The 26,651-nt window shown below is 37.3% G+C and overlaps 1 protein-coding gene across 1 annotated transcript in view; it reads right to left on the bottom strand.

The window, feature by feature from the left end:
- The window catches only part of LOC119251460 (collagen alpha-1(XIX) chain-like), a 70,543-nt gene that overhangs the window by 4,168 nt on the left and 39,724 nt on the right, over positions 1-26,651 (bottom strand). Inside the window, exons 11-17 of the mRNA XM_037518740.2 lie at positions 24,661-24,696; positions 24,493-24,537; positions 21,365-21,535; positions 19,380-19,446; positions 10,013-10,141; positions 5,317-5,394; positions 5,043-5,150 (exon numbers count right to left, since the gene is read on the bottom strand). Coding sequence (XP_037374637.2) covers positions 5,043-5,150; positions 5,317-5,394; positions 10,013-10,141; positions 19,380-19,446; positions 21,365-21,535; positions 24,493-24,537; positions 24,661-24,696 — 634 coding nt within the window. The remainder of the gene's footprint in view (positions 1-5,042; positions 5,151-5,316; positions 5,395-10,012; positions 10,142-19,379; positions 19,447-21,364; positions 21,536-24,492; positions 24,538-24,660; positions 24,697-26,651) is intronic.

Genomic DNA, 26,651 nt, shown 5'->3' with positions numbered 1-26,651 from the left:
AGCTCATGAACACAAAGGAATCAACGCTTCAAAGAATTACATCCATGTGGGATTTAGAAAAAACTACTGCCATTCCATTTTGCATGAGTACGTTGTGTTAAATATCATTAAATAGTGTGATGAGGTAAGATATAAAACAAACAGAATGGGTGAAAATATATCCTAAATGTTAGGTCTAAAATAGTTATAAAATATACCATGAAACAATCTATATTTAAATATATGAATGCACTGAAAAATATTTATTCCAAAAATATGCCTTAAATAATATAGCAAAACAAAAAACTGTTTTACAACCACAAGTTTCTTATGGTCAAACAACACACAGCCTACTGATAAACTTAAATCTTACTGAACTACCCCCTGAATTTAGTGAAATCTCCTATTTTATCAATATTCACTTTTGACAAATTTATGAAGAGCTAACTCCTTGAGTAGTACCATATATCACTCACTCTTGAATCTGAACATTAAAATTTTCCTACTGAGATTTTCTTAGTTTTAGCTTCTGTTTTACAAACCTGCCTTATTTTGAAGTAAATTTTTGCTATTCTGGTCTGCTTGTCTGAATGTTTTTTCTCTGTGTTCATCTGATTCATTCAATTTAACCAAAGTGATGAGTTACTCTGGCCTGACTTTATTGGGTAAAATGTTCAGCATGTAGCTCAGCTCTACCACACAGTAAACTCAAACATCCATTTGTCTTGTGTCCTGAGACCCCCAGTAGTTCAACAAGTGTAATGTAATTAATACTTCCTTTACCAGTCAACTATAAATGAATGTGACACATGGGCAAGGTCAATTTGAAGTAGCGAGGCATAAAAGGTACAAATTCAATTTTGCATCTCCCCCTCCTGGAAGCTTTTGTAATCTCCATGAGAGGAAATGGTCTGCAAGGGGAGTCCATTCCTCAACACGGGAATACTAAGAAAGGACACTGGAGAATAATGACAATGAGAACTGTGTCCCTTAAGAAGGTGGATGCAGACAAATGTGAAACGTAATTTAAGAATGAGAGTAATGAACAAATCTGCAAAGCTATTCTGAGGATGCGCTGAAAAAACAAACCTATAACTCCACTTGGAAAGTCTGGTCTCCACATAGTATTACTAATGTTAGGAAAATTAAAATGCTATTTTGAAAAATAGTGTTCTTTACTTTTGTAAATAGTGATATATTTCTAGAAAAATATAAGCATTATACAAATCTAATTGTACAATTTAAAGTGTCTTGAACAATATGGAGAATCAGATGTTGCGTGAGTTTATAAATGGTCTGCTAAATGCTTTTTTTGTCTGTCAAAAGAGAATATCTATCCTAAGAGATCAAAAGATTACCTAAGTGATTTAATGTTAATCACTAAATTAGGAGGGTAGTATAGATACAAGCCAAAGTTCCAAATAGTAACTTTGCAAGTAACTAGGTATATAGGTATACATCCACTAAAGAAAGAAAATTGTAATGTCAATGAATCAAAGGTTATTATACCTGCTTCATAATGATACTTAAAATAAAGAAAAACATAAACAAATGAACAAAACATAAATTAACAAAAAATTATATACAAAAGTAAAAACAAGAAAGTGCAAAGGAGAGAGTCTGATTTAGTCGTCCACTAAACTGTTTCTAGCCTGTGTTTCTGCAAGTCTGTTCAGTTCTTCTAACTCAGATTGCTTTAGACACCATCTTGTGGACAAAAGGAGGTATATCGCAGGTTCTCAACAGATGAGAAAGACTGCATAAAAGCTCAATCTTATTTAGTTCCTAAAGCATATTCATAAAAAATTATTGTATAAGCCAAACATCAGATGACAACCTTTGCAGACAACATATATTAAGGTAATCACTCTATAGAGTGACTAAAATTTTAAACTTTCAACAATGTCATGAAATATAGAAATAAGCACATGGGATGACTTTCAAGTCAGTAACTAAACTATGTTGATCACAAGGTGAAACATTTTTAATGTTAAGACTGGTTGGAAGAAGTGGTTAATATCAGTAGGAAAGAACAATTAACAAACTCATGAATCACTCATCCCTTTCCTTTAGATTCCAAAGTCCATACACATTAACTGAAGTCATATGTTGTTTGCATAGAAGGATTTCTAGCTGAAAGTGTTAATTGATCTGGTATTCAAACCTACCTACATTGGGCAAACATAGTTTTAATGATCAATTATCATCATGCTCTATAATTATTTTGCATTTAAACATTTATGTTTTCTGGAGTCCAAACAAGAGATAATTCAGGAAATTTGATAATTTTTTCCAGCTGTGAACATTACTGACATCTATGTGGAAGTAAACAAATGTTTTGGAATGGAATCAAATGATATAAGAGAGTTGGTAACCACCAACTTATCTAAGAGCGTATTTCCCAGCCTACTTTGAGGCCTTAATTACCCACTCCCTTTTTACTGAGGGAATTGGGCAACTGCCAAGTCTCCACTTTAATTGGTGTTGTATTAGATGAAACCAATCTTTTTGGTTGTTCTTTGTTGTCTATCGTGTGTACAGTGAGGCAGGAACTGTGCTGGAAGGTAAATAGCACAGTAGGGTGAGAGGCTTGTTCCTTGTGGACACGGTGCCATTACTCTAGTTTTGCTGATGGCAGATTTAGTCATATGTTTCAGTTATAGAAAATAAGCTTGAACCATGTGATAGCTTGACTTTGTAATACGCATCATACAACATTATATTTCCCCTCTTCCCTCCTCAAGTCATCTGAATAGATGAAGATTCTTGAAATAATAATAAACCAACCCAATGCAAATGGAATTTAGAAAAAGAAAGGTTCCTAAACAAACAGTAAGAAAGGATGCATAATATATCCTGTGGAATTAAAATGAGCAGAATTTATAAAAAAGAAAATGAATTGAGCCTTTTAGGTCATGAAAGGACTGACTCAAAGAGAATAAAGAGAATACATTTGATCACCATCAACAAAAAAAGTTCATGAAAACATTAAAATGCTAAAATAAATACTTCTGGATTAGCAAATATGGAACAATGATAGTCTCTTAATATGAAAAAATGTCTTTGAAAACATAAACTGTTTAGCTTTATGACAAATTCAAGTAAATTAATGAGTGTCAGATGAATGGCAGAATTTCCAAAAAGTCAACAAATTAAAGTTCCACAATTAAAAACTCAAAATATACACATAGCACCAGATTTTAGATATATGTACATTTTTTGGATAAATTATCATTTTACTAAGAAAATGCATATGTATATGCATTTGTGTAAGTCTACAACACAGCACCATCATAGGTATTGCACAAGAAAGAAAAAAGAAAACATCAATTTAAAGTTAAAAACACGTGAAATAAATAAAATAACATTGGAAAATAAAATAAATAAATGTGGAATTGAAATATACAGCACAATTCAATATAAATATTTAAAAGGTTGGATGTATGCACAGCCATGTAGACAGTACCTGACCAGCAGCTCATTCATCTATAATGAAAACCAGTTCAAACCATGGGTGCATTGGAACGAAGCCTGCCTTCCCTTAGGCACATTCCTAACACATCTCTGTTCACAGCTTTCCCCAATTTCAGCAGGCTTCTTTCTAAACTCATTTTTTAATTAACAGATAAAAGCAATCACCCTAGCCTGCCCTAGCCCAACTGGACTCTGCACTGCTCCAAGGTCACTGGTGGCATCTCTCAGCATTGGTGGAACACACTACTTAGATTTCAGCAACATTTTCATACCCCATGTGGTAGCAAATCAATTGTTTTCAACCAATAGTTTCGCAAAATAATGGAGAGCTAGGCCATAAAATACCACAGAGTAATTTCGATCGCTATAACTTTTGTTTCTTGTCGAAGGACATGGTGTCTGCAGTGCCCGGTTGTTTCCCCAGAAGTTAGAGTTAGCTCTGGTATGAGAGCTGGTTGGTTGCATATTCGGCCCCCTGGCTATCCTGTGCAGCTCTTGCTGCAGCTTCTGCAGAGTCATTCTCGGTAAGACCTTTTGGATTTCACCTTGTGGCTATGTGTCTGATGACACTACATATTTCTCTTCAAGGGCAGGGGGTGTCTTTTCCATTGGCTACAAAACCAGTACTTTGCTCTGATGGTTGGTTCTTGTCTTCAAGTCTGAGCATGATGAAGCCAGAAGGCTAATTGTACAGAGGCCCTAAGACCTTGTTAGGCCATTGATGCTTTGAGAGCGCCAAAGACAGCCTGGTGCCTTCACTGCCCAGCACCCTTAGGAAAAGCAGCTTTTGTTTCCCAGCTGAGAAACTCAGTGTTAGGTTTTTTGCAGAATTCCTTGTTCCTCTCTTTTCATGCAGTACATATTCATGCTAGGTGATTGCTCTGAATTGAGCTCATTAAACAGAATTAACAAAAGCATTTAAGTACTTGGCCATGGTGGGTTTTGAGTTTCCTGATAAAATAGTCTCCTGGTTTTGTTTTTCCCAAAATATAAGTTATAATGTGAAGTTCTTATTGCCTATCTATTTCTCTGCATAAGAAGATTGGATGCAGAATGGTATAAGAATTCTTCAGCTATAAAAAGTAGTCAAAAATATTCAGCAGGAGCAATGTATGATATCAAAAAACTGATGAAATTTTTAGTAATGATAGTAAATTAAAACACTAAGAAAATGTCAAGATAAGCCTGAAACTTTAAAATTCAGAAATTAAAGGAGAAATACAATTTGATGAGACTGCAAAATGTATATCACCATAAGTACTCAATTATAGGATGTAATTTCCTCTGGAAGAAGAACTAATGGTAAGATTTGCTTATATATTTCATACAAAACCCTGAATAAAAATCATTGTAATGGTGAAGCAAAACATATGGAATGAATTTGGAAAAATTCTAAAAATGCTGACATCACAATTATGATAGCACTAGGATTCAAATTGTGGCTTTTAAGGTTGGCCTAAACCATAAAAAGAAAGAAAGAAAGAAAAAGCAGCCCACATATGATGAGGGTTTAACAATATTAAGATAGCTCCAGTGGCAAGGAGACATCACCAGGACCCAGGTCTTCCTCAGGGGTGTTCATTTCCCACCTGTCCGTTGATGGGCATGAGACACAGGATAGAGGCAATCTTCTGGGTTACATCTTCCACTAGGTCCTGGGGGGCCCTGGGGACCTGGTGAGCCTGGCAAACCTGGAGCTGATAAAATAAATGATCCATCAGAATAAAGACCACATATGGCCCTTCCTCCCTTCTTCCAACTAACACGAATCATTTAGGTTCAGCTGCAGCAGGTATAAGGGCCATAGAAGAGAACTAGTTCCTGTTGGCAGAGGCTTGTGTTGTGAGATAGTATCATTATTACCTGAAGTCCCTGGAAGCCCTGGACTCCCTGGAAGCCCAATTCCTGGTTCTCCTCTTTCTCCTTTCTGTCCTCGATAACCTAAGGGAGAAATTAAAAATGAGGGAAACAAGTAAGATTGTTCTATGGAAAAGAGAACAGGAATGAATCAGTTTCTTGGTCTATGATGTTTATGGAATTCCTTCATTTAACATGAATAGTACATTAGCATTCTGTTTTGCCATAACCACATATTAAACTTAAATATCAAACAGATTAAATATGACAGGCAATGAGGATCTTAGAAATATGCAACTACTATAAAGAATCCCCATTAGCCAAACTCTTGATAATGAGATTTTGGGCCTTCAAAAGGGTTATTTAATGCTTAAAATTAATCACTCTTCTCTTCTGTCAAATAGCTATGACAGGTGTGTGAGCTCTCTTCCATAGCAATTCTGTCTGGAGACTAGGTATAGCCTAAATATAAGAAGTATACTGAAGGAATTCTGCTTATGTAAAAACAGGCAATATGACAAGAATTTGGACCTTATTGCAAGATTTAAAGGGAATGAGGGCCTCCCTGGTGGTGTAAGGGGTTAATTCACACAGCTACTGCAGCACGAGTTCAATCCCCAGCTGACCAGGGAGCTACCCACATGGCGCATCAGACCTCTCCTTTCTTGCCCACTGCTCCCCTCAACAGTGTATTTCAGTCAGTCTGCCTGTTCTGCTCCCCACTCTGTCTCCGGTGAATCCTCTCACCCCCCTGCACCTCTAGTTCTTAAATGCAAAAATGCAAAAATCCTCTCACCCCCCTACACCCCAGTTCTTAAATGCAAAAATAAATAAATCTTTAGGGCCTCCCTGGTTGCGCAGCGTTTGAGCACTGGGTTGCAAAGCTGCCCATAACCTCTGCAGCGCCGGTTCGATCCCCGGCCGCTGTCAAGGGTCCCATATGGTGCACAGACCTCTCCTGCCATCCGCTGCTCCCCTCAGCAGTGTACTTCGTCAGTCTGCCTGTTCTGTTCCCCACTCTGGCTCTGGTGAATTCTCTCACCCTCCCACGCTTCTGACTGTACCCAGTGCTTGTATAAATAAACAAATAAATCTTAAAAAATATTTATATATATATATACACCAATAAATAAATAAATAAATAAATCTTTAAAAAAAAGGGAATGAAAGAAACAGAAACTCATGAGTTTTATAATGATAGTAAGAATTTGAATATACAGAAATCCACCCATCTCAGCAGGAGACAGAGGAGGACAATCAAATCTTTGCTCAAATTACTATCACAACATTATATTCTTCCTAAATAAAGTTAACCCCCCGTTTCAACATGGCAGTTCATAACTCCAAAGTACCAGGAGATTCAGCAGTGCTAGAAAACAAAAGGCAATTGATGACTCCTTCTAACTCACTTCATTAACATAAGATGCTTTAATCAAAATGAGTTAGGTCCAAGAGCTGTACACTTTAAGATCAGTTCATTGTTATTCTTGACTATGCTTGTTGTCAACACCACTAGAGGGCGGAGAGCAATTTGTGTCTATGCAGACCCTTATCCCTGCTTTTTAAAAAGTATAGAACATCTTTATCTGCATTTTACATATTGGCATTCACATAAGATTTCACTTGAAGGAAAAGTTCTATAACTATGGAAGCTCCACAATGATTGCAAATAGTTTTGCTTAAAGATTGCTGCCAGTGGCAGAATCATGTAAACACACAGCAAGGATAATAAGTAGGAGAGGATCTCAGTAGGAAACAGTAGGCCTAAACTTTATTGTGCCTTTTTATTTAGATGAGTTACTACAGCACAGCATAATAGGAGAAGAAAATTGAATGTTGTCTATGAGCAGTATGTAAGACGTATTGCTTGGCTTGCATGTTGGCATTAGTCTTCAGACTATTGTTCTCAGTTTTGACTTGATCACACAGTGTACACATTACTATCTAAATAACTAGCAATCTAATCACCACTTATTTCTTGGCTTTGGAGATAAGTTCTGACCATTAATGTGAAAGTAGTGAGAAAAGAAGGATGTATATTCAAGGAATATTTTGAGGTGCATGTTGGAAATACATCTAGCAAGAAGTCATTACACATTTTTATCTGAAAATTATGTTGCATATACTCAATGTCATCCTAGATCCTACAGGGAATAGTGACTTGAACATAACACATGTTAAGTTGATCTAGGCTCAAAAACATTACCAAGATTTCTTTCATATACAATGACTTTCATTTAATGTATGTGAACTGGAAATGTTTGTACTTAAGGTCATTTGAAAGCACCCTTCAAAGTCCATTACTTAAACTTTTCTGTACTAAAATAACATTCATTACATGAAGTATATTTGACACTTGAACTCAAGTCCCACTATTATAGAAGGATTGTAACACTGACCCTCAAGATAGCTCAGTAAGTGCTTAAAATCATAGGCTCAAAAAAATGAGGAAGAAAAATGACAAATGGAATATGAATTTTTTATAAATAAGAGGATTAACAAGTCTGTAACACAATTCCAAATGAAGAACACATCTCCAGACACTTGCATATTTAAATTCAGTTCTAATATTTTAATATAGCACAAAAATATTCTACATGGATTTCAATGCATATGGTGTTACAAACAAAATCCTGGAATTTGTATATTTTTATAACAGGCTAATATTTACATATCTCTTGTCAGATGTAATAATTTATTAGTATTAATCTATTAGTTCATTAGGTGAACAACTATCTACTACTAATAGATGAAGCTGTTGAACTGCATAAGCACGCAGGAATTTTCTACCCGTACATTTCCTAAGATCCTAGCTCATTCCTTATGAAGGTTTCCATAGAGCCATAGGCTCTGATTTAATAATTACTTTACCACAATATTTTTAGACAGGAATGCTAATAATGTCAATAACAGCTTTTTAATTCCTAGGATTAAGCTTTTTGCTCTGGTATGTTAGGCTAAATAAAAGACTGGCCTATCTGCAAACAAACATGTACTTTCATGGATTGTAAGCATGCAGGATTTCAATCTAATATCACTGCAGCTCATGTAGGAAATCAAAAATAAAACATCAGGCGTGTCCTCATCTAAACCATCTAGTGGTGGTGATCAGTGAAGAATTCTGGTTCTTGCAGATTTTCAAGTGGTTGATTTTATTTCCAGCAGGGAGATTTATATTTCAACTCCAGGGATTTACTTTTGAAGTAATAAATCTGTGCATCTCTATACATAGTGAACAAATGAGACCAGAAAAAAAGAGTGTTACTGGCATTTTGGGAGGGATAATTCTTCAAGTGGGTCCTGCCTCATGCCTGATAAGTTATTCGGCCTCTTGGGTCTTGGCCCACTAATTGATTGGAGTGTGTTTCTGTCATTATGACACACAGATGCCTGTTTCCAAGGGCCTTATTGCCAAAAAATTTGAAAGATCAAATCTTTATCAGTAACATGAACTACCCTCTGGGCCACTGACTTACAAATTCAGAAATTTCCCTTAATTTTAAACCAATAATGGGCAAAGTTTAAAAGTTCAAAAATAAGAATAACTATTCCTAATATTGTCAAAGCTGACGGAGGGCACACGGAATGGCTGCATATGTAGCATTTGTCCTTCAGGTTTTTCTCAGAGGTGGAGAATCATCTGTGTTTGGAAAAAGTTTCTTTCTTTCTCATAAAACTTACCCAAGAGGATAAGGTCTGTTAGGAGAATTCACCTTTCTCATTTACATGTGGGGCCCCTGCTAGGTCGTGCTTCCTGGGGCTTCTTTAATCTTTTTAAATTTTTTTTTAATCATTGTTCATTTTTAACAATATTTGCTTCCTCCACCCCCAGGTGTAGTTCCCACAGAGATTCTTTCACCAATGCACCAGTGCACCATCACCTCAGTCCCCTGTGCTCCTCCCTCCTTCTCTCTGATGCCTCTCCCTCCTCCTCCCCTGCAGGATGTCTCTGGTTTATAATTGTTTTTGCTTTGTTGTGTTTTGTACTGTTATTATTTTTTTACACTGATGTCTTATTTGGTTCCCCTATATTTCACCTATAAATGAAACCATCCGATATTTTTATTTATCTTTAATCTTACTGCGCATATTCTTATTCATCCCTGGCAGCACCAGAGATCAGGCCCATGCTGCAGACTGGAGGTGGCAAAGATCACTAAGGAAAGTTCTCCTGTCTGTGCACAGCAGGAGGCAATAATCAGAAACACATAGGACAGTTAAAATCTAAAACTGTCTGGAAATGCTTTCCAATTCCTTCTCAAATTCAATTGTGCTGGGTTCAGAAAAGAATTCAGCCAACAGCAATTTTAAAAAGATGTCAACAGCTACTCCCAGGAGGAAACATGCAAGCCAGGTGACAGCATCAGAATCACAATGGCCTCCAGTCTCACTGTAAAAGAGGAGAGGGTTGAAAGAGGACTCCAAAAGGGTGTAACCATTATCAGAATCTTGGAGGCAGAAGTACTTCCGTTTCAACTTGGATGACATACTTCTAATAGTCCCACATCCATTTCCACTTTGCCTTATACAAGTCTCTTGCTTCTTAGGATACATACATATTTTCCTAGTATTACATATATATTGCATAATAGATATCTCTGTGTGTGCATATGTACACACACATACTTTGTTTACTGTGATTAGCATACTCTGAATACTGAGTTAGAAAACCAGTAAGCAAAAGCTGTACTTGAAGACTTACCTTGGGGTCCAGGGTCTCCTGGGGGGCCAGGTAATCCATCCTTTCCTGGTGGACCAGGCCTCCCATGAGCTTGTGCTGCCAACATAGCTGCTGGTAGCTTGAGCTGTGATAGGAACACAGCCATCCTCTCTTCATGTATGAAAGGAAAAATAATGCATGATGTTATGGAAATTTTTTTAATGTAAAACATTTTTTTAATCTGAAATTCAACAACCAAAAAACTAATTGGTTTTCAATTTAAGCACATTGTATCTACGAATTGGTCTGACTACTAAGAGAGTTTTTTGACTGGTCAGTTAAAATGGATTGCACAAAACTGATTATAGATGCTCACTACCCGTGTCTATCGGAGAGGCTGAGAATCTGCAATGCTTCAGAGATGGAGCAAGTCTAGTGGAGAGAACACTAACCTGGAATCTAACTAACCTCTGGTAATGACTTCTGGAGAGAATTTATGTTCATGTTAAAAAATATGGTTTTAAAAATGTCTTTAGTAATAAATTGAAGCCATTTTCCAGCAATGCTGTGAATGTATGTGTGGTAATTTGAAATATGTTCACAAATTCTTTGATACACCCTTTCAAAGGCAAAACTTTATTCCCCCATTCATCTGTGTGGGCTGGACTTACTTTTCATTTCCAATGATTAGAAAAAAGGTACAGAATTGTCAGTACGCAACTAGAGAAGCTAAGTCATAAAAGGTTCTCTCAGATGGTTCACTCTAGAAGAAGCCTTTAAGAATTGTTCTCAAAGAAAATTATCATTGCCATGCACCCTTTTGTTCATTCACCAAAACTCCTGGAGCCTAACACTGTTCCTCTGGGTCCAGAGGAAAGTATCCAGGGAAGAAAGTGATGCTGATTAAAGGTGCTTCCTCAGGTGAGCTCAGTCATTAGGCCAAGAGAGGCTTCACTGGTGGCATAGTGGCAAGTACTCAGACACTTATTCATGAGCCAACAACACTTTTGGATGAAGCTGAGTTATACAACATTGGTGTCTTAGTAACTTGTGAGATTTAAAGGATCTGATAAAGAGGAATTTTATGGTTATTCTCCCCTTTTTTTATTGACCAATAAATCAACACTATTAGCATTTTGACAGTGTAGGATTTCTCCCCTGAGGTGTGGTCACTATAGAACTCCCACCATCAAAGCACCCACAATCCTTTACTATAGTCCACCTCCCCCCACCCATCCTTAACCATATCCCTCCCCTCCCCATGCCTCAAATGAGGAGTTAAAAAAAAATAAGAATTTTTATCCTAAAACAAATTCCTAAACAAGTCATATTATTAACTGAATCAAACAGTCTCTGTAAGTAGCGCCCTCTATGGGCATTTTATACTTTCTGCACTAACTGCTCTTACTCAGGAATCAGTTTTCAATAAGAATTATTATCCAGGTGCATATAAGCTTCATCCACTATAAAGATTATCTCCTGGTAAGTTTTATTTTATTATTGGAAATCTGTTAAATAATGGTAAAACTTTCCATCTTTTTTGAATTATCACTTACTTTTTTGAATTATCAAACATTACTTTTTTGAATTATCACTTCAGGAAGATGGATTATTGAATTCTTGGTCATTGATACCACATAGGTCATTGTTCAGTTATATCTGACCTCAAAAGCATAGTCAATGTTTTACTACTCTAGAGATTACAACCTATCATTGGATTCTTTATGCAAATTTGCTTGGGTTGTTTATATTCTATATATGTCATATTTAACAAATATAATCTATGCATAACTAAATTTAAAATAGAAAACTGAAGTACATATCCTTGCCATGACAAAAAAAAAATCTAACCACATCATTTCTTTTTCTTTTCACATATTTCCCAAAAAGAAAATTCAAATAATTTCATTTTGAAAAGTAACTGACAAAACTTTTCAAGGACATATTTACTGCATAAGAAATGAGTAATATAAAAAATTCAGGATGGGTTCGGTGCAGATAAATCTTGCAGAAATGTTATTACTAGTCAATTCAGTGTTTACTTTGCATATAAGGACCAAATGACAGCAACATCCTAGAAACTATAGCTTCCAGTTAGAAAAAGCAAGGCCATAGTTTTCTCATCATTTGGTTTAGTAAATTTAGTTGAGCTTTAAAGGTATATTTGCTTAAACACATACATGTGTTTTATGATTTTTTTGATAAAGAGTAAATATCCCCTGAATGAGACCAATTTTTAGTTGGCTTTTAATAAAACATGTGTTTTAAAATAGTAGGTGTGTATTTGTATTTTGTGCATAAAAGATATATATATATATATAAACAGTACAATTTTTCTCAACTTGAGACTTTTTTGAATACCTTCAATGTGTAAATACCAATATTCACACACTAATTTTTACTCTTTGATGTATGAATTGAATTTACAAGTAACTTGCTTTGGGTGTTCTAAAACTATTTTAACAAAACAGAAAATTATTTCAATAATTACTTCTAGCCATAAATTATCTAGCTTTAAGATATACTCAGAAATAGTCATTTAGCATAAGGATAATCACTACTTCTAGGATAATCACTTCTTCTAGGATAATCACTTCAACCCTGCTCTAGTAATCTATAATTTAAAATAATATGTTCCTGAGCCTCTAAATAAACTGTAAAGACCTATATTCTTAATTACCTTTCTTCTGTTTCCAGGGATCTTTGTCAATTAAACTGTTTTGGTCATGCTTTCTAATGAGGCAGGAAATTGAAGAGTTCGGATAGGAGCTGCATAAACCAAGCACACATATTCTATCTGCCAAGGCAAACTCACAGCAGTCATCCTAACAAATGAGACCAATAGCTCGGCTTCCTTGGAGAACTGGGCTCATTAATAAAATGCCGACATTAATATTAATGTGATGATAAACTACATTATATGGAGAAGGAAAGGACATTCAAATGTCATCTGGCCTATTTCTACCTTCTGTTTCACGTTAGAATTTGTAAATACTTTCAGAGAAAGAAATTCATCCTTTTTGCCTGTTGTCCAATCAGATATTTCACTGTTTTTTAGCTACAACTTCAACTTATTATCTTTTGTTACCCCATATGGAAACACAGAAAGTATGTGTTGGTTAGTGAATATTTCCCTTGGGAAATCAGACATAGACTTTATAATATTGTTATCCTTTTACTCATAGGCTTGGTAATCTGTTTTGTAAATCACTTTTTGGTTCCATCTTCCAGGACTTTCCTATAAATCTCTTAAATTTTGACATCAACATTAGCTGCAGTTGTCTCCTAAGGGGCAAAAATACTGGAAGAACAATTTCCTTCATGTCTTAATAATTTTTTTACTTTTATGTTAACTTTTAATTCAAAATCATCATTTGGTGGATTCATATTTATTTTGTGGCTCACCATGACCAGGTTGTTATTGCTACATTTATTTCTGGCCCAATCCTTTGCCACCTTTGTAAGCATATTGCTTTGAAATGCTATTATCAGTAAAGATGGTGGATTGGATTGGCCAGATGAATCTGCTTTAACTCTTTCCTGGATCCCTGCAAAACCAATAATGAGATATTTTTATTTTTTTTATTTTTAAATTTTATTTATTTATTTAGTTTTTATTTTAAAATTTATCATTTTTTAAAATTTTTTAGACAATATTTGCTTCCCCCCACCCCCTCAGGTGGAGTCCCCATAGAATTTCCTTCCCCAAGGCACCCGTGCACCATCACCACAGTCCCCTGTGCTCCTCCCTCCCTCCCTCTCATCCCTCTCCCTCCTCCTCCCCTGCAGTAAGTCAATAATGAGATATTTTTAAAGGCATAAAACTACAAAAGTGGAGTTAAGAGTATCAAAGAGATAAAATGACAGAAACATTGGAAGCTGAGAACTAGATAGCTGAGTGACAAATGACTTAGCAGACTCAAGGAAGTCAAATCTTTACACTAGAAGTTGAGAAACAACTAGTTTTAAACCACAAAATCCTTAACAGCCTCAGGAAGTAGCAGCAGTACAAGTCACATCTGGAAGTGGGGGGAAGAGGGACACTAAAATAAGGAGAACTGGTTGAAAGTTGGTTTAGAAAAGACTGTCCTCTGCTCTATACAGTTGTAGTTGCCCCTTCCTTGCCCCCCATCCTAGCAAAAGACTGAGGGTTGATTATGCAAAAAGGGTAAAAAGGTTGTCTCTACTGAGGATGTGATTCCATTGAGACCGGGGTTTTCCCATAGAAAACAAGGAAATTAAACGAGCATTTGCGTGCTCTGTGCTGAAGCCTAGTCATATTCTCCTACTTCACTTCCCAAATACTGGCAACCACACAGGAAATGGAAGCGTTTTCCTTTGGGGAGTCTGATGCAAATAAAAGGAAAGATTTTAAAGCACTGACCTTGAGAGTCCCTCAGTTATAAAACCCAACTAGACTCCCCTACAGTGAAGGTCCTGGTTGGCACCACTCCCTCACAATTTTCACTTTTTTAGGACCCACTGTTTTGTATATGAACAGACAACTGGCACTGAAAAATTCCTAGAAGCTAAATTAGAGACCCCCCAAAAAAGAAACAGGAGCAAATTAGAAGAAATAGAAACTATGTGGTGGAAAATACTTTTTAAACTATATTTATACTGCCAATACGTATATTTCCATACAAATATGTATACACATGCACACACTAATACCTGCGAGAGGAAGAGATGATAAGACAATGCCAGAGAGAGCCCAAAAGAGAGCTTACAGATTCATTTGGGGCTTGGAGGCCTGCCAACCTCCCTGCCCCTTGGCCCCCCGGCCCTGCTACCTGACTGCCTTCACTACAATATATATATGAAACATATGTATTAAAAAAAGAGAAATACAGTAAAGAGTTTTTCCCTAATACTGGAAATCTGGCAGCAGAAATATAATTCAGGGACACTTAGTCCTAATCCTCCTTTTCTTTTTTTTTTTTTTAAATATTTATTTATTTATTTGTCTTATTTATTTATTTATTTATTTATTTTTTTTCTAATCTTCCTTTTCTCCAACAGTTTAAGGAATGGCCTATTGAATCCCAGATTGTCTCAAAAACCAAGGGAAGTTCTTGCGATATTTAAGAGATGCCAGATGTTTCTCCACATTCTTGCATAGGCTGCAAAATTGTTCCAGGATGATGATCTAAATCCCTAAGTAAAATAAGGTGATATCATAGCAAGAGTTATACCCTAATTTGTGTGGGCACATTATGGTCATCTGCAAAGCCCTCATAAAGCCAAAGGAAGCTAAACTGAAGCGCAGCGCTGCTGTCGCCACTCTCTGTGGCCACCTGGCTTTCAAAAGGATTTGACTTGTTGGTTAATCATACTGGGAATTTCATCTAACCTTAAATTGGGTGTATGTTTATGCATTGTGATCCACCAGCAACTCAAAGTTGGGATTGGTAGAAAAATCTATTTCTCTCTCATGGCTAGGCTGGGATGGGCATCAGTATGCTGAAGAAGGGCTTGATGATTTAGGGAACAGCCCACCCTCTGAGGTCTGAGGTACTTGTCTTAGCTGGTCACTTGGAAATCCCTAAAGGGAGCTGAAAAGCTCCATGAGGAGAACCCAATTTTTGTGTCCTGCTCTAGAATTTTACCAGAGCCTTATTTCTGGATACCTAGTATGAAAAAGTGGGGGATTCCCTTCTTTGCATACTGACAGTGTGTGACTTGCTAATCAGAGAATCATATGAAGCTGTAGATGTGCAGGGGGAAGTGGAGCAGGGATAAGCATTAGCTGTCATTGACACAGTTCTTGTGCAAGGGCTGAGAAAAAAAGAGGCCGGTGGATGTTGCTTAACTGCAGCACTTAACTAAAATTGTCTTAACATCTGAAAATTATTCTTTGAATTTATATAGAAAGCATTCTGAAAAGGAGACTTGTGACCTGGGAGCTCAATGGTTTATGAAAGTGGAGTTTTTCTTTTTTTGTAAATGGTATTCAGAAATCATAGAAAAGGTAGCTTCTAAGAGGAAAATTAAATGAGCTGAATTGGAATAATCTTGGAACACATTAACTAAAGTGCTAAATAACTAAATTCTGGGTTTTAGGTATACAGTTTTATTTGGGAGAAGACAGTTTTGCTGCACTAATGCTAACAGTGATAAAAGGAAATGGGCATCACACTGGCGGGGGCGGGGGTGGGTTTCTCAGAATCCAGTCTCAGGAAATGCTTTCCTTTTGGGCCACTTGAGAATATTGTCGAGAGGCCAAGACACCTGTGGCTTCTGAGGGAGCAGCGGCCACTTACTTGGACCTAACCAGGCCGGAGGAGTCTGAGAGAAATTGGAGGAGAGATGGGGGTGAAGCGAGAAGAGACATGGGGAAGAATGCCCACCCCTTAGCTTCACACCATGCAGGGTGTGACTGTGAGAGAGAAAGGGGGGCCAGAAAGGCAGAAGGACACTCCCAGAGTTAGAGGAGGACGTGCCAATAAAGTGCAAACCAGGTGAGCCTGCTTCAGCCCAACGGAAAATGAATCAATTGCCCAGATTTCCCTCCTCAGGGGCTGACAGTCCTTCGTGGGAGTAAGCAGAGAATGGACTTGCAAAATGAAGGCCTCCCCTATCTCAACATAATACATATTTCTGCTAGTGCTTGTGTATATTTTCTGACATTCCTAACCTGCCTATATAAAGTCTGACAAGATACTAAGCTATTTGACATGTTTTCATCTAGAGTTTAAGAACTTGAACTTTGACACTAAAGCTGCCTGTGGTAAAACATAATGACATGGAACACATGAACTCGCGGACCCTGACCCCAAGGAAATTGAGCTAAAACAAATTCAAAAAGGTGAATTTGCTGGTATTTTCCTTTTCAAAATCATGGTCTACTAAAGGCATGGCCACCACCTGAGACCTTAGGAATGTCCAGGCTCTGCTCTACAGACATGCTACCTGTGCAGTCACGCTGGGCTCCACACTCACAAAGTATAATCCTCTGCTGTGGCTGCTTGTAATTCTTAATATTTTTTGAACAATGTCACCTATATTTTCACTTTGCATTGACTCCTGCGACTTAGCTGCTCTGGTGATGTTATATTTCTCAGTGTTTGCCTGGAAAGCTTGGAATGTCCTTCTCTTTTTCAGACAGGTGATGCTTGAGGGTTGCTTGTTGAGGGGTGATGTTTGGGATGTAAACATATTCAATATGAGGAGCATATTCAATGATGGAGCATATTCAATGATGCATAATTCAAAAAGAAAAGATTTCTAAATATAAGGACAATATTAAAATTACAAGAGAAAAACTGGTAGACATCCCCCCCCCAAAAAAAGTGAATAACTATAATAATAAATTATCATGTCAGAGCAAGGTAAAGATATTTAGTAGAGATGAGGGAAATTGAAATCAACACTACAAGTTCATGACCTTTAAAAACCATTTTTTCCTATTGTGTCTCTGGAGCAGATAAAAGTTCCAGTGTTCCGCTCTATCTCAAGTGTGCATGTAAAGTAAGTTAATGTGCACTCAAGCACTGAGATTTTAGTCTCTAATAGCAATGAATGCTTAAAACAATCAGAGCTTCTTGGAGAGCAGTTAATTCCATGTTTGCAATAGAAAGACTTAAGATGAACTTGGAGCTGGCCTCCCCTGGTGGCGCAGCGGTTGAGTGCTGGGCTGCGAAGCTACTCGCAGCCTTTGTAGCTCCAGTTTAATCCCCAGTCGCCAGCACCCTCAATCCCCGGCCACCGGGGAGGGTCCCACATGGGGCGCAGACCTCTCCTGCCACCCGCTGCTCCCCTCAGCAGTGTACTTCAGTCTGCCTGCTCTGCTCCCCGCTCTGGCTCTGGTGAATCCTCTCACCCTCCCGCATTCTGACTGTACCTAGTGCTTGTATAAATAAATAAATAAATCTTAAAAAAAAAAGATGAACTTGGAGCATCTTGTAATCTTATTTCTTGCAAAATTCATGAATGTATTTGTGACCTAAGGATGCTCCCTTAGCAAAGGAAGCAGGAACCACGAGAAAAGATGTGGATTTATTTCCTAGAGACAAATAATTTGCACTTTATTAAGGTCAAAATTGAGGGGAATGATTCTGATTTTTAGCAGATCATTTGATAAAAATCATGTGATATCCTTGTGAGTGGAAAAGAAACACAGAGTGATTTTAGGGCAGCTCTGTGATGCAGTGCTCATAAAACAACAGACTGACAGATGATTTGAGTGGGCAGGAGAAATGCAATGGCATTTAGAAAGGTCTACTCCTTGATTCTTAACTATTTTTTATTAAAAATTTCTGTCAATTCGAATGATGACTTTTTATAAAATTTAGAGATGACACAAAATTCTGAGGGTCAGCCAAATTGCCCTACAATGATATAGATATCTTCCAGCTGGACAATGTAAGAACAAGAATCACTTAAAATTTAATAAGAAAAAAATCACTTAGATTTTTAAAATGGACACTGTGCATAATGAGGAATACTTAATTTCTAAAAGGTTTGTATAAGGAAGACCCAGAATTGTTGGTTAATTGAAAACTCAAAATCAATCAACACTGTGGTATGGATGATTGTTTTAAAGAACGCTATCTTGGGCCGCGTTATTGAGGTGTCTATATCAGGGATCAGAAAACTTCCCCAGGTAAGGAGCTTATAGCAAATATTTAAGGTTTTACCTGCTATATGGTCCCTGTCACTGCTACTCAAGTCTGCTGCTGAGCAAGAAAGCAGTCAGAGAAAATGCATAAAGGAGTGAGACTGTGCTCCAATAACACTATATTTATGGACACAGATTTGAATTTCAAATCATTTTCAAATGTCATAAAATATTCTGTAGGTTTCAAAAAAAAATTAGAAAGTGTTTAACCATCCCTCTCTAATGTCCCCCACTGCCCCCACCCCCCCCAAAAAAAACCCTCAAAAAAACAAAAAAAAAAGATATTCTTAGCTTGAGGACCATATAAGCACAGGTGGAGGTTGGACTGCTGGGCTATAGTTTGTTGTCTTTGGTCTAAATCAAAAGACTCTGTGCTCTGCCCAGGTCAAAACACTCCTGAGTGAATGAAGGTGATTTACATTCAAGCATTTCTCAAGGGTGATGATCAGGGGCTGGATACATTTAATACACCGTGAAAGAGGAAGTTGAGGAGCAGCTTGAAAACTAAGGGACTGAGAAATACTCACAGGGCTGACATGTGAATAAGGGAGCTACTTTACCTGTACATGGGCGAGATCAGGAATAGTGAGAGGAAGTTATAGGGAGGAAAATTTAACTTACTGTCAGAAAGAATTTCCTATCAAACAGAGCTACTCCATTATGAAGCGGACTGACTGGTAAAGCTGTTGAACAGCCATGTTTTGAGAATGTGGCTGAAGTGATTTCCCACATTAAATGGAGGAGGGGAAATGAGTAAAAATTCAGAAATGTTTGTTAAGGAAATCTAACCTTCGAAAATCCTTAGAACCTCCTGATTAATATACTTCTTTATTTCTTCAAATGAAACTGCATCAGCCTGGAAGAAGAAGGAAAAATATGTTAAAATAGCATATAGGGCATCCCTGGTGGTGCAAGGGGTTAAGCACCACGCCACGGAAGCAATCCGCAGCCTCTGCAGCAGGAGGTTGATCCCCGCCCAGGGAAGTGACCCACATGGTGCAGCAGACCTCTCCTGTCTTGCCCACTGCTCCCCTCAGCAGTGTATTTCAGTCAGCCTGCCTGTTCTGTTCCCCTCTCTGCCTCTGGTGGATCCTCTCACCCCCTACCCCCACATCTCTGGCCTGTACCCCAGCTCTTATAAGCATAAATAAATAAATCTTAAAAAAAATAGAGCATAGCACCAATGAATAAAGAATAGAAATATGGGTTGAAGTTCATACTTGAAAGTTTTGTAGTGATATATTGCTCAAGCAAAATGTTTTTGGCAATTGACTATCAGGCAATAAATATTTTTTGTTTTGATAAAATGAGAGGAAAGAATTGAAGTGCATAATCGCTTTAAGTGTAGGTGGACTCAGCCAGAGATATGACTATTTCCTATTAAATGGAAAGGCATGGCTTCACACAATTAGGAAAGACACTTTCTATTACTTCATTTTTCTGAAGTTATAGAATTTGAAAAGTGGTTTTATAATGTTAGAATCTCAGACCCAACTTATAACCAATTCTTGGATACTGGTAAAATTAATATCTAACTGATGTTATGTATCTTCAAAGGAAGAATACTCAAAGTTATGCTGGATTATTCTTTATGATGTTTTATCAGTGGGATAAATTTACTAAGTTTTATCTATTTTATGTTCAAGTTTATTCCTTAAAGAAAAGTCGGTAAACAATGTCAGCTGAACTTTTAAACTCCTTTATAAAGAAATTCACATAAATTTGATGAAGACTGTAACATTTAAAATAGTAATGTTTTATTATACTACCTAGATATTTTTAAGAGGGAACCATTATTTTTCATAATGGTTAGGATTTCAAGAGTATTTCATTACTTTTCTTTGTACTTTGTGGTTATTATTCAAGGGTATATGCATGGTATTAAAGGGAATGTGATGGGTTTATAAAGTGATTTCTGTAGATCAGAATAATTCTAGGGGTGCCCTATTCCACTGCTTTATTTTCATAGCTTATGGGACAAATGTACTTAAATTAATGCAACTAATATCAATTACTGACATAGTGCTGAGAGTTCATTTTAAGGCTTTATCCAAGTACTGTTTAGGAAGATTGGGTAAAAATAAAGATATTTGAATATTGTGGAAATGCCTAATTTTGCCCTATATCTGGTATCAGCTGATTATCTGAGTTAAGCATGTTCTAAACTTCCTGACCTGACTCCAGAACCTACCTTTCTTTCTGGCAAGGGTATCTGCAGGGAAAGTTCCTCTGTGGACTGGATACCCACCAGGCCTCCTGAGGATACTGACAGAGATATAAGTTTCCTAATTAAACACTTTCTTGGCTGCCTTTGGTTCCACTGCAAAATACTACTCCAGGCAGATTTGTTCCTCTGATAGTTTACAAAGTGGAATTTTATAGGAAACAGACATGTGTTTTTTTTATGTTGTACAAGAGATGTTATAGACAGTATTTAAGAATGAAGAATCCATCTGACCAATCAAATAAGTTATGATCTTGGACAAGTGAACTCTCAGTTTTTGCATGTGTGAATGTGGGGTGGAAAGGATACCTCTGTTCCCAGATAAGTTGTAAGAATCCACTGATGTCATATATAGTAAGTCCTTAGAAGAGGATCCAGTATATAATTTAAAATAAATGATACCTCTTGCCACTCTCATGGTGACCAGATTAGGCTCATTTTATGTATGTACGTATGTGGTTCATCTGTTATTTATATGACTGCTTTCATTATGACCAGGATGCCTGGTCAATACAAGCCATGAACTCCTGGGACTCTTGGCACTACTCACCGGAGTTCCTGGGATGCCTGGGTTGCCTGGAGGGCCTTGGTGGCCAGGAGATCCCACAGAGCCTTTGCTTCCTGGTGGTCCCACAGGACCTATGGACCCTTTCGTGCCTGGAAGGCCTGGTTTTCCCCGTTCACCTTGTGGTCCTCTATCTCCTGGAATGCCCTGATCACCCTATTGAAGAAAATATTAAGATAATGATTTCTTCTAGAACTGCATGTGGCCAAGAGTAAAGGTTCTGGATTCATATTGGCACCACTAACTGTGAGGCCTTAGATAAGTGATTTAAATTCTCTGTGCCTTAACTTGTTTTCCCATAAAATGGGAATATTAAAAATCTCCACTAAGTAGGGTGATGCTGAGAAATAAATGCGTTAACTCAAGGAAAGTGCTTAGAACATACCTAGCATGTTGAAAGCAGGCAAGAAAAAATTAGTTACAATGTTTATTGTATTTGATTGCCAGAACCAAATACATCTAGAATGATGACACTTTTGAAAGTCAATAGCAACTGTCATTTCAAGCTTAGGTTTTCTTTGAAATGACAGGAAGACTGATTACCAAGCGAATCTCATCACTGTGATTTTTCACTCAAAAAAATTTTAGGGGGTCTCCGTGGTGGCACAAGGGGTTAAGACACAACCAATGAAGCTAACAGCAGCCACTGCAGCAAGAGTTCGATTCTCGGCCAGGGAGCAACCCACATGGCGCAGCAGACCCCTCCTGACTCACCCGCTGCTCCCCTTAGCAGTGTATTTCAATCAATCTGCCTGTTCTGTTCCCCACTCTGTCTCTGGTGAATCCTCTCACCGCCCACACCTCTGGCATGTACCCCATTCTTGTATGCATAAATAAATTGTAAAAAAATTTTTTAGGACATTCAAAATCTCTCCTAAATCCTGTGATTTTTTTTTCTAATTTCCCCTGTATATATGGTCTTTATTAGACTCTGGCTTTATCTTTTGTACTTATCTATCTATCTATCTATCTATCTATCTATCTATCTATATATATATATATAGTGTGTGTGTGTGTGTGTGACTTGCATGTACTAGTGCTGTGTTCTAAATTTACACAATTTAGGAAGATTAGAAAGGAAAGCTTTTGGAAAGTTTAGAAGCAGGGGGTTGCGGTGGACCACTGTCACTGAGATTATTTACTCAATAGCGTAAATCAATTGTAAGAGAATTTGTAGAGTAAGATGCCATAATAAATTAGTAATAAGATTATATTAGATGTGCCTGCATCTGATAAGAAGCTTTTTTAATGCTGGCTTTTGTTCTGCATGTGTCAGGTACTGTATGTGTTTGTGAATAAGAGGGTATTTGTGTGTGTGTGAGAGAGAAGTGGGGAGAAATGACGAGAGAGAGTCAGTGAGAGAGAGAGAGAAAGAGAGAGATATCACTATCATGACAGGTTTTTCAGTTATAGGTATTTGAATATTCAGTTCCAAACTCCAGAACACAAATATGTATTGATATTGCCCCGTATTTTATATTATTCTTTTACTTATGACTACTCTGCAAAAGACCAAACTCTTTCTCAAGGTATAAAAAAAATGAAAACAAATGAATAATTAGATCTATTTGATTATGGAATGAACAGATGGAGAAAGAAGACATGGAGTAAGAAGTAAAGACAGATTAACCTAATACCAATGCTAATTATAAAAACAATCTGATACAGATATATCAACCCAATTCATATTTAGAGAAATATCTGAAATGGCAAAAATTTAACAAAAGAAATACTAGTACATTTTAATACTCTGATCATATACAATATAATCTCCACATATTAAAACTTATATCATTTAGACACAAGGATGTTCAACATAGAAATGTTTCTTATTATGAATAACCTACATACTTACAAAAAGGGGGCTAGGTGAATAAAATAAGGCATATCCAAACAGTGGAATAACATGTAACTATTGAAAGGGGAAATAATATAGATGTAAATATAGATCTACAGTAAATATAGATGAAAAGACATGAAAAGACATGGTCATTACATATTGTTAGATGAAAAAGAAGTAATTTACAAAACAGTATGAACCAATTTTTTGAAAAGTGTATATTTACTTATATTGATACTTTAAGTGTAATTGTATATTAAGTCCAACAAGTGAGAGAGATGGGAATACATCCCAAATATCAATAGGGCTTATGTTTGTTGTGGAATAAGGTAGGTTTTTTTTTCTTTTTTACTTATCTCTATTTTCATATTTCCTTTAATTTTCCCAGATCATCTACATAATAAGTGAAGACTAGTATACTAGACATCAGCATGCATACACATCACACGCAAGTGCACATGCTAACACCACCAGCTGCCCGTACTAGCATTCTACTGAGGAACGATGTCTGAGTAACTTGCTGCAGTGGGCTAACTCCCATTCTACCAGAAAAACGTTCTCATATTTTATTCATTAAAGAAAATAAAGCAAAGTTGCAATGATGACATCAACAACCAAAACTATTCAAATAAAAGCAGACCACAAAATCGGCATTACGGATGACTTTATACATTCACTGCTCCTTTCCGTTTTGCTTCACACTACCCCCTTTATTCAGCTTGGAATAAAGTCATCCATAATGCCTAATTCCATTAGGTCACTGGTTCTCAACTAGTGGAGACAGTTTTGGTTATCACCATGGAGACCGTTTTGGTTATCACCACTGTAGGGAGGGTGGCGCTAATGAGTATAGCAATAGAGGCCAAGGATGCTGTTGAATGTCTCACAATGCCCAGGACAGGCACCTACAACAAAGAATTTACTTGTTGTAAATACCAACAGTGCTGAGGTAGAGAACTCCTACTCTAGGTAAAAAGAATGTGGGTGATGGTTATAGTAGGAAATGTGTCTCAGAGCGGAGGATGATAACATCTTCCAAACTGGAATAGAAAGCCAGACTGAGCTTGTACAAAAGGCCAGTCATGTAGGCCTACCTGACACATGACCTGCTTTTGGGTCCTTTGTTATTTTGTACACCTAGCACAGATCTTGGATCATATATATCCTGGGCTTTTCATACTGGAATATTTGTCTACATACATAATTGTGTAAGTCAACGATGGGACAGCTGTAATGGAGACTGAAACAATGACCATAATTGTAATATACATACACGTTCTCCTTTAGGGCCTCTATCTCCAGGTTTACCCATGATGCCCTGAAAAACAGACATCAACACTAAAAATCACCATTTGCCAATATTTTCCATCAATCAGCTCGATCAGGTATTCTGCATGTAGTTTTGCATTAGGACATTTATTTTAATTGGTGTTTTCCATACCTGAGCACCTGGTAATCCATCCTTTCCATTCATTCCCTATAAAGAAAAAAATGATGACTATTCAAATTCTGCCATGAGACATAAACACAACAAAGGGGTAAAGTTTTAAGGACTTAATCATGTTTCTAGTGAGCTTTTTTGTGAGATAGTATGTGAAGTGGAAAACCAAATGTATAGAATCAGATAGCCCTGAGTTGGAATTCTCACTCTGTCACTTACAAGTCCCATTACTCCAGGCAATTTGTTTACCCTTAACAGCACTGGCTTCTTATAAATTGAGGGTAAAATAATGACCTTAAAACTAAGAATTTAGTGCAATAACAGAAAGTGCCTAGTTCACTGTTAATAGTCAACAGGATTTTTTTCCTTACTTATTCTATTAGGCACATTCTGAGAAAAAAGAAGCCGTCCCATGGCGCGGGTGGCTTGTGTGCAGCATTTATTGTTACTTATAAAATCTTTCCCAGCAGAGAGAATCATTCTTTGTAAATGGTCTCAGTTGCTGCTGGGGAAATTTCATAACACGGCCAGAGCATGATCCTCCTATGAAATGAACTGTCAGCCAGAGAACAATTGTTATTTTTCGGTTGGAAAATATGAAAGGAAATAAGAAAATATGAAAGGAAAATATGAAAGGAAATCATGGTTTTTGAGAGTATTAAATAGTGGCTTTTTATTAGAAAACTAGAAGTTTCCTAAACTTCAGAAGACAGTTCAGGAGGTGGTAATAAAGCTCAGTCCTGCTTGGAGAGTTATAAGACTAGGAGAACTGTTGGCTGGGAGATGTAAGAAGGAAAAACACTTGGGGTCAAATCAAATACCTAGAGTCCAGCAGCAGATGTGTTTTTGAGATTTGATTTGAAGAGGGAGATCAAGGTAAGGAAAATGATTGCCAGCAGGCAATTGCATGGAATGCTCCTCTGAAAAGCCAAGGAGACTTTTATTGTGCTGGAATGGATTCTATGAGGATGGAACTGCAGACAACTACATGTTTTCACTGCTGTAAATTACACTAAAATCTGTCACAGTTGATAACCCAAAGTCTCCCAAACTCTCTGAAGCATCTTGGGAATTATCTGGAGCACTTTAACTAAGAACATGTTACCTGAAGTGAATGGTTCAAAGAATTTATTACATCCAGAAACACAAGCAATAAAGATAGAGCTGATTAAGGAGAGGATATGAAAGAACTTTCTGTCACTTGAATAAAAGAAGATAAATCTAGTATAAAAAAGTAATTCATGTTTTTGGTAACAATATAAGAAAAGAAATAATCCTGTAACCTTTTTTTTTTTTTTTTGTCTCTTCTAATTCATCAAATCCTGTCATGTGTGCTCTGCTCTTTGTATAGGAAGGTGTTACTAACTTGCTTTCCATAGGACAGTCCTGCTTTCAGAGCTTGTGACAGTAATCTCTCCCCTCATCTTCCTTATCTGGAAGAACCACATTCCTGGGTGTAACTAACTGTGTCTACTGTGTGTCTGCCTCTGAGTGCCTGACTGTGGTTGATGAAAAACACATCTCCTGGCTCACCTATTCTAATCTCCCTGCACATCAGCAGAGGGAGAGCAGTCCCTGTGCACAGCCAGATCCTCCTTCCCTGTTACCTGATTTGACTCCTTTCCTTCTCTCCAAAAGTATGTTTTCCCACATTTTCCTGTCTCTCCCAACCTCCAGCATCACCACCCCACGCCTCATGCTCAGGTGATGACCTCGATTCTTTCACTGTGAAAATAAACAGAAGCGAAGCACCTTCCTTCCTCTCCCCTGACCCACCAACTCCCCTGCATTTGTACTCCAGTGTAAGGCCCCTTTCCTTCCCAGTAGCTTCATCTCTTCTTTCCCACAGGTTTTTGATCAAATGGCACACCCTTTTCAACCACCCCATTAAAATGACACTCTAGCATCTTACTCTGCAGGAGTGTGTGTGTGTGTGTGTGTGTGTGTGTGTGTTGTCTGTGTTCCCAGACTGTAATGCCCCCCTGCTCCCT

The sequence above is a fragment of the Talpa occidentalis genome, unplaced genomic scaffold (genome assembly GCF_014898055.3).
Source record: "Talpa occidentalis isolate TD23 unplaced genomic scaffold, MPIMG_talOcc4v2.1 talOcc4.2, whole genome shotgun sequence".
Classification (NCBI taxonomy): domain Eukaryota; kingdom Metazoa; phylum Chordata; class Mammalia; order Eulipotyphla; family Talpidae; genus Talpa; species Talpa occidentalis.
This window is presented reverse-complemented; position numbering and strand designations above follow the sequence as displayed.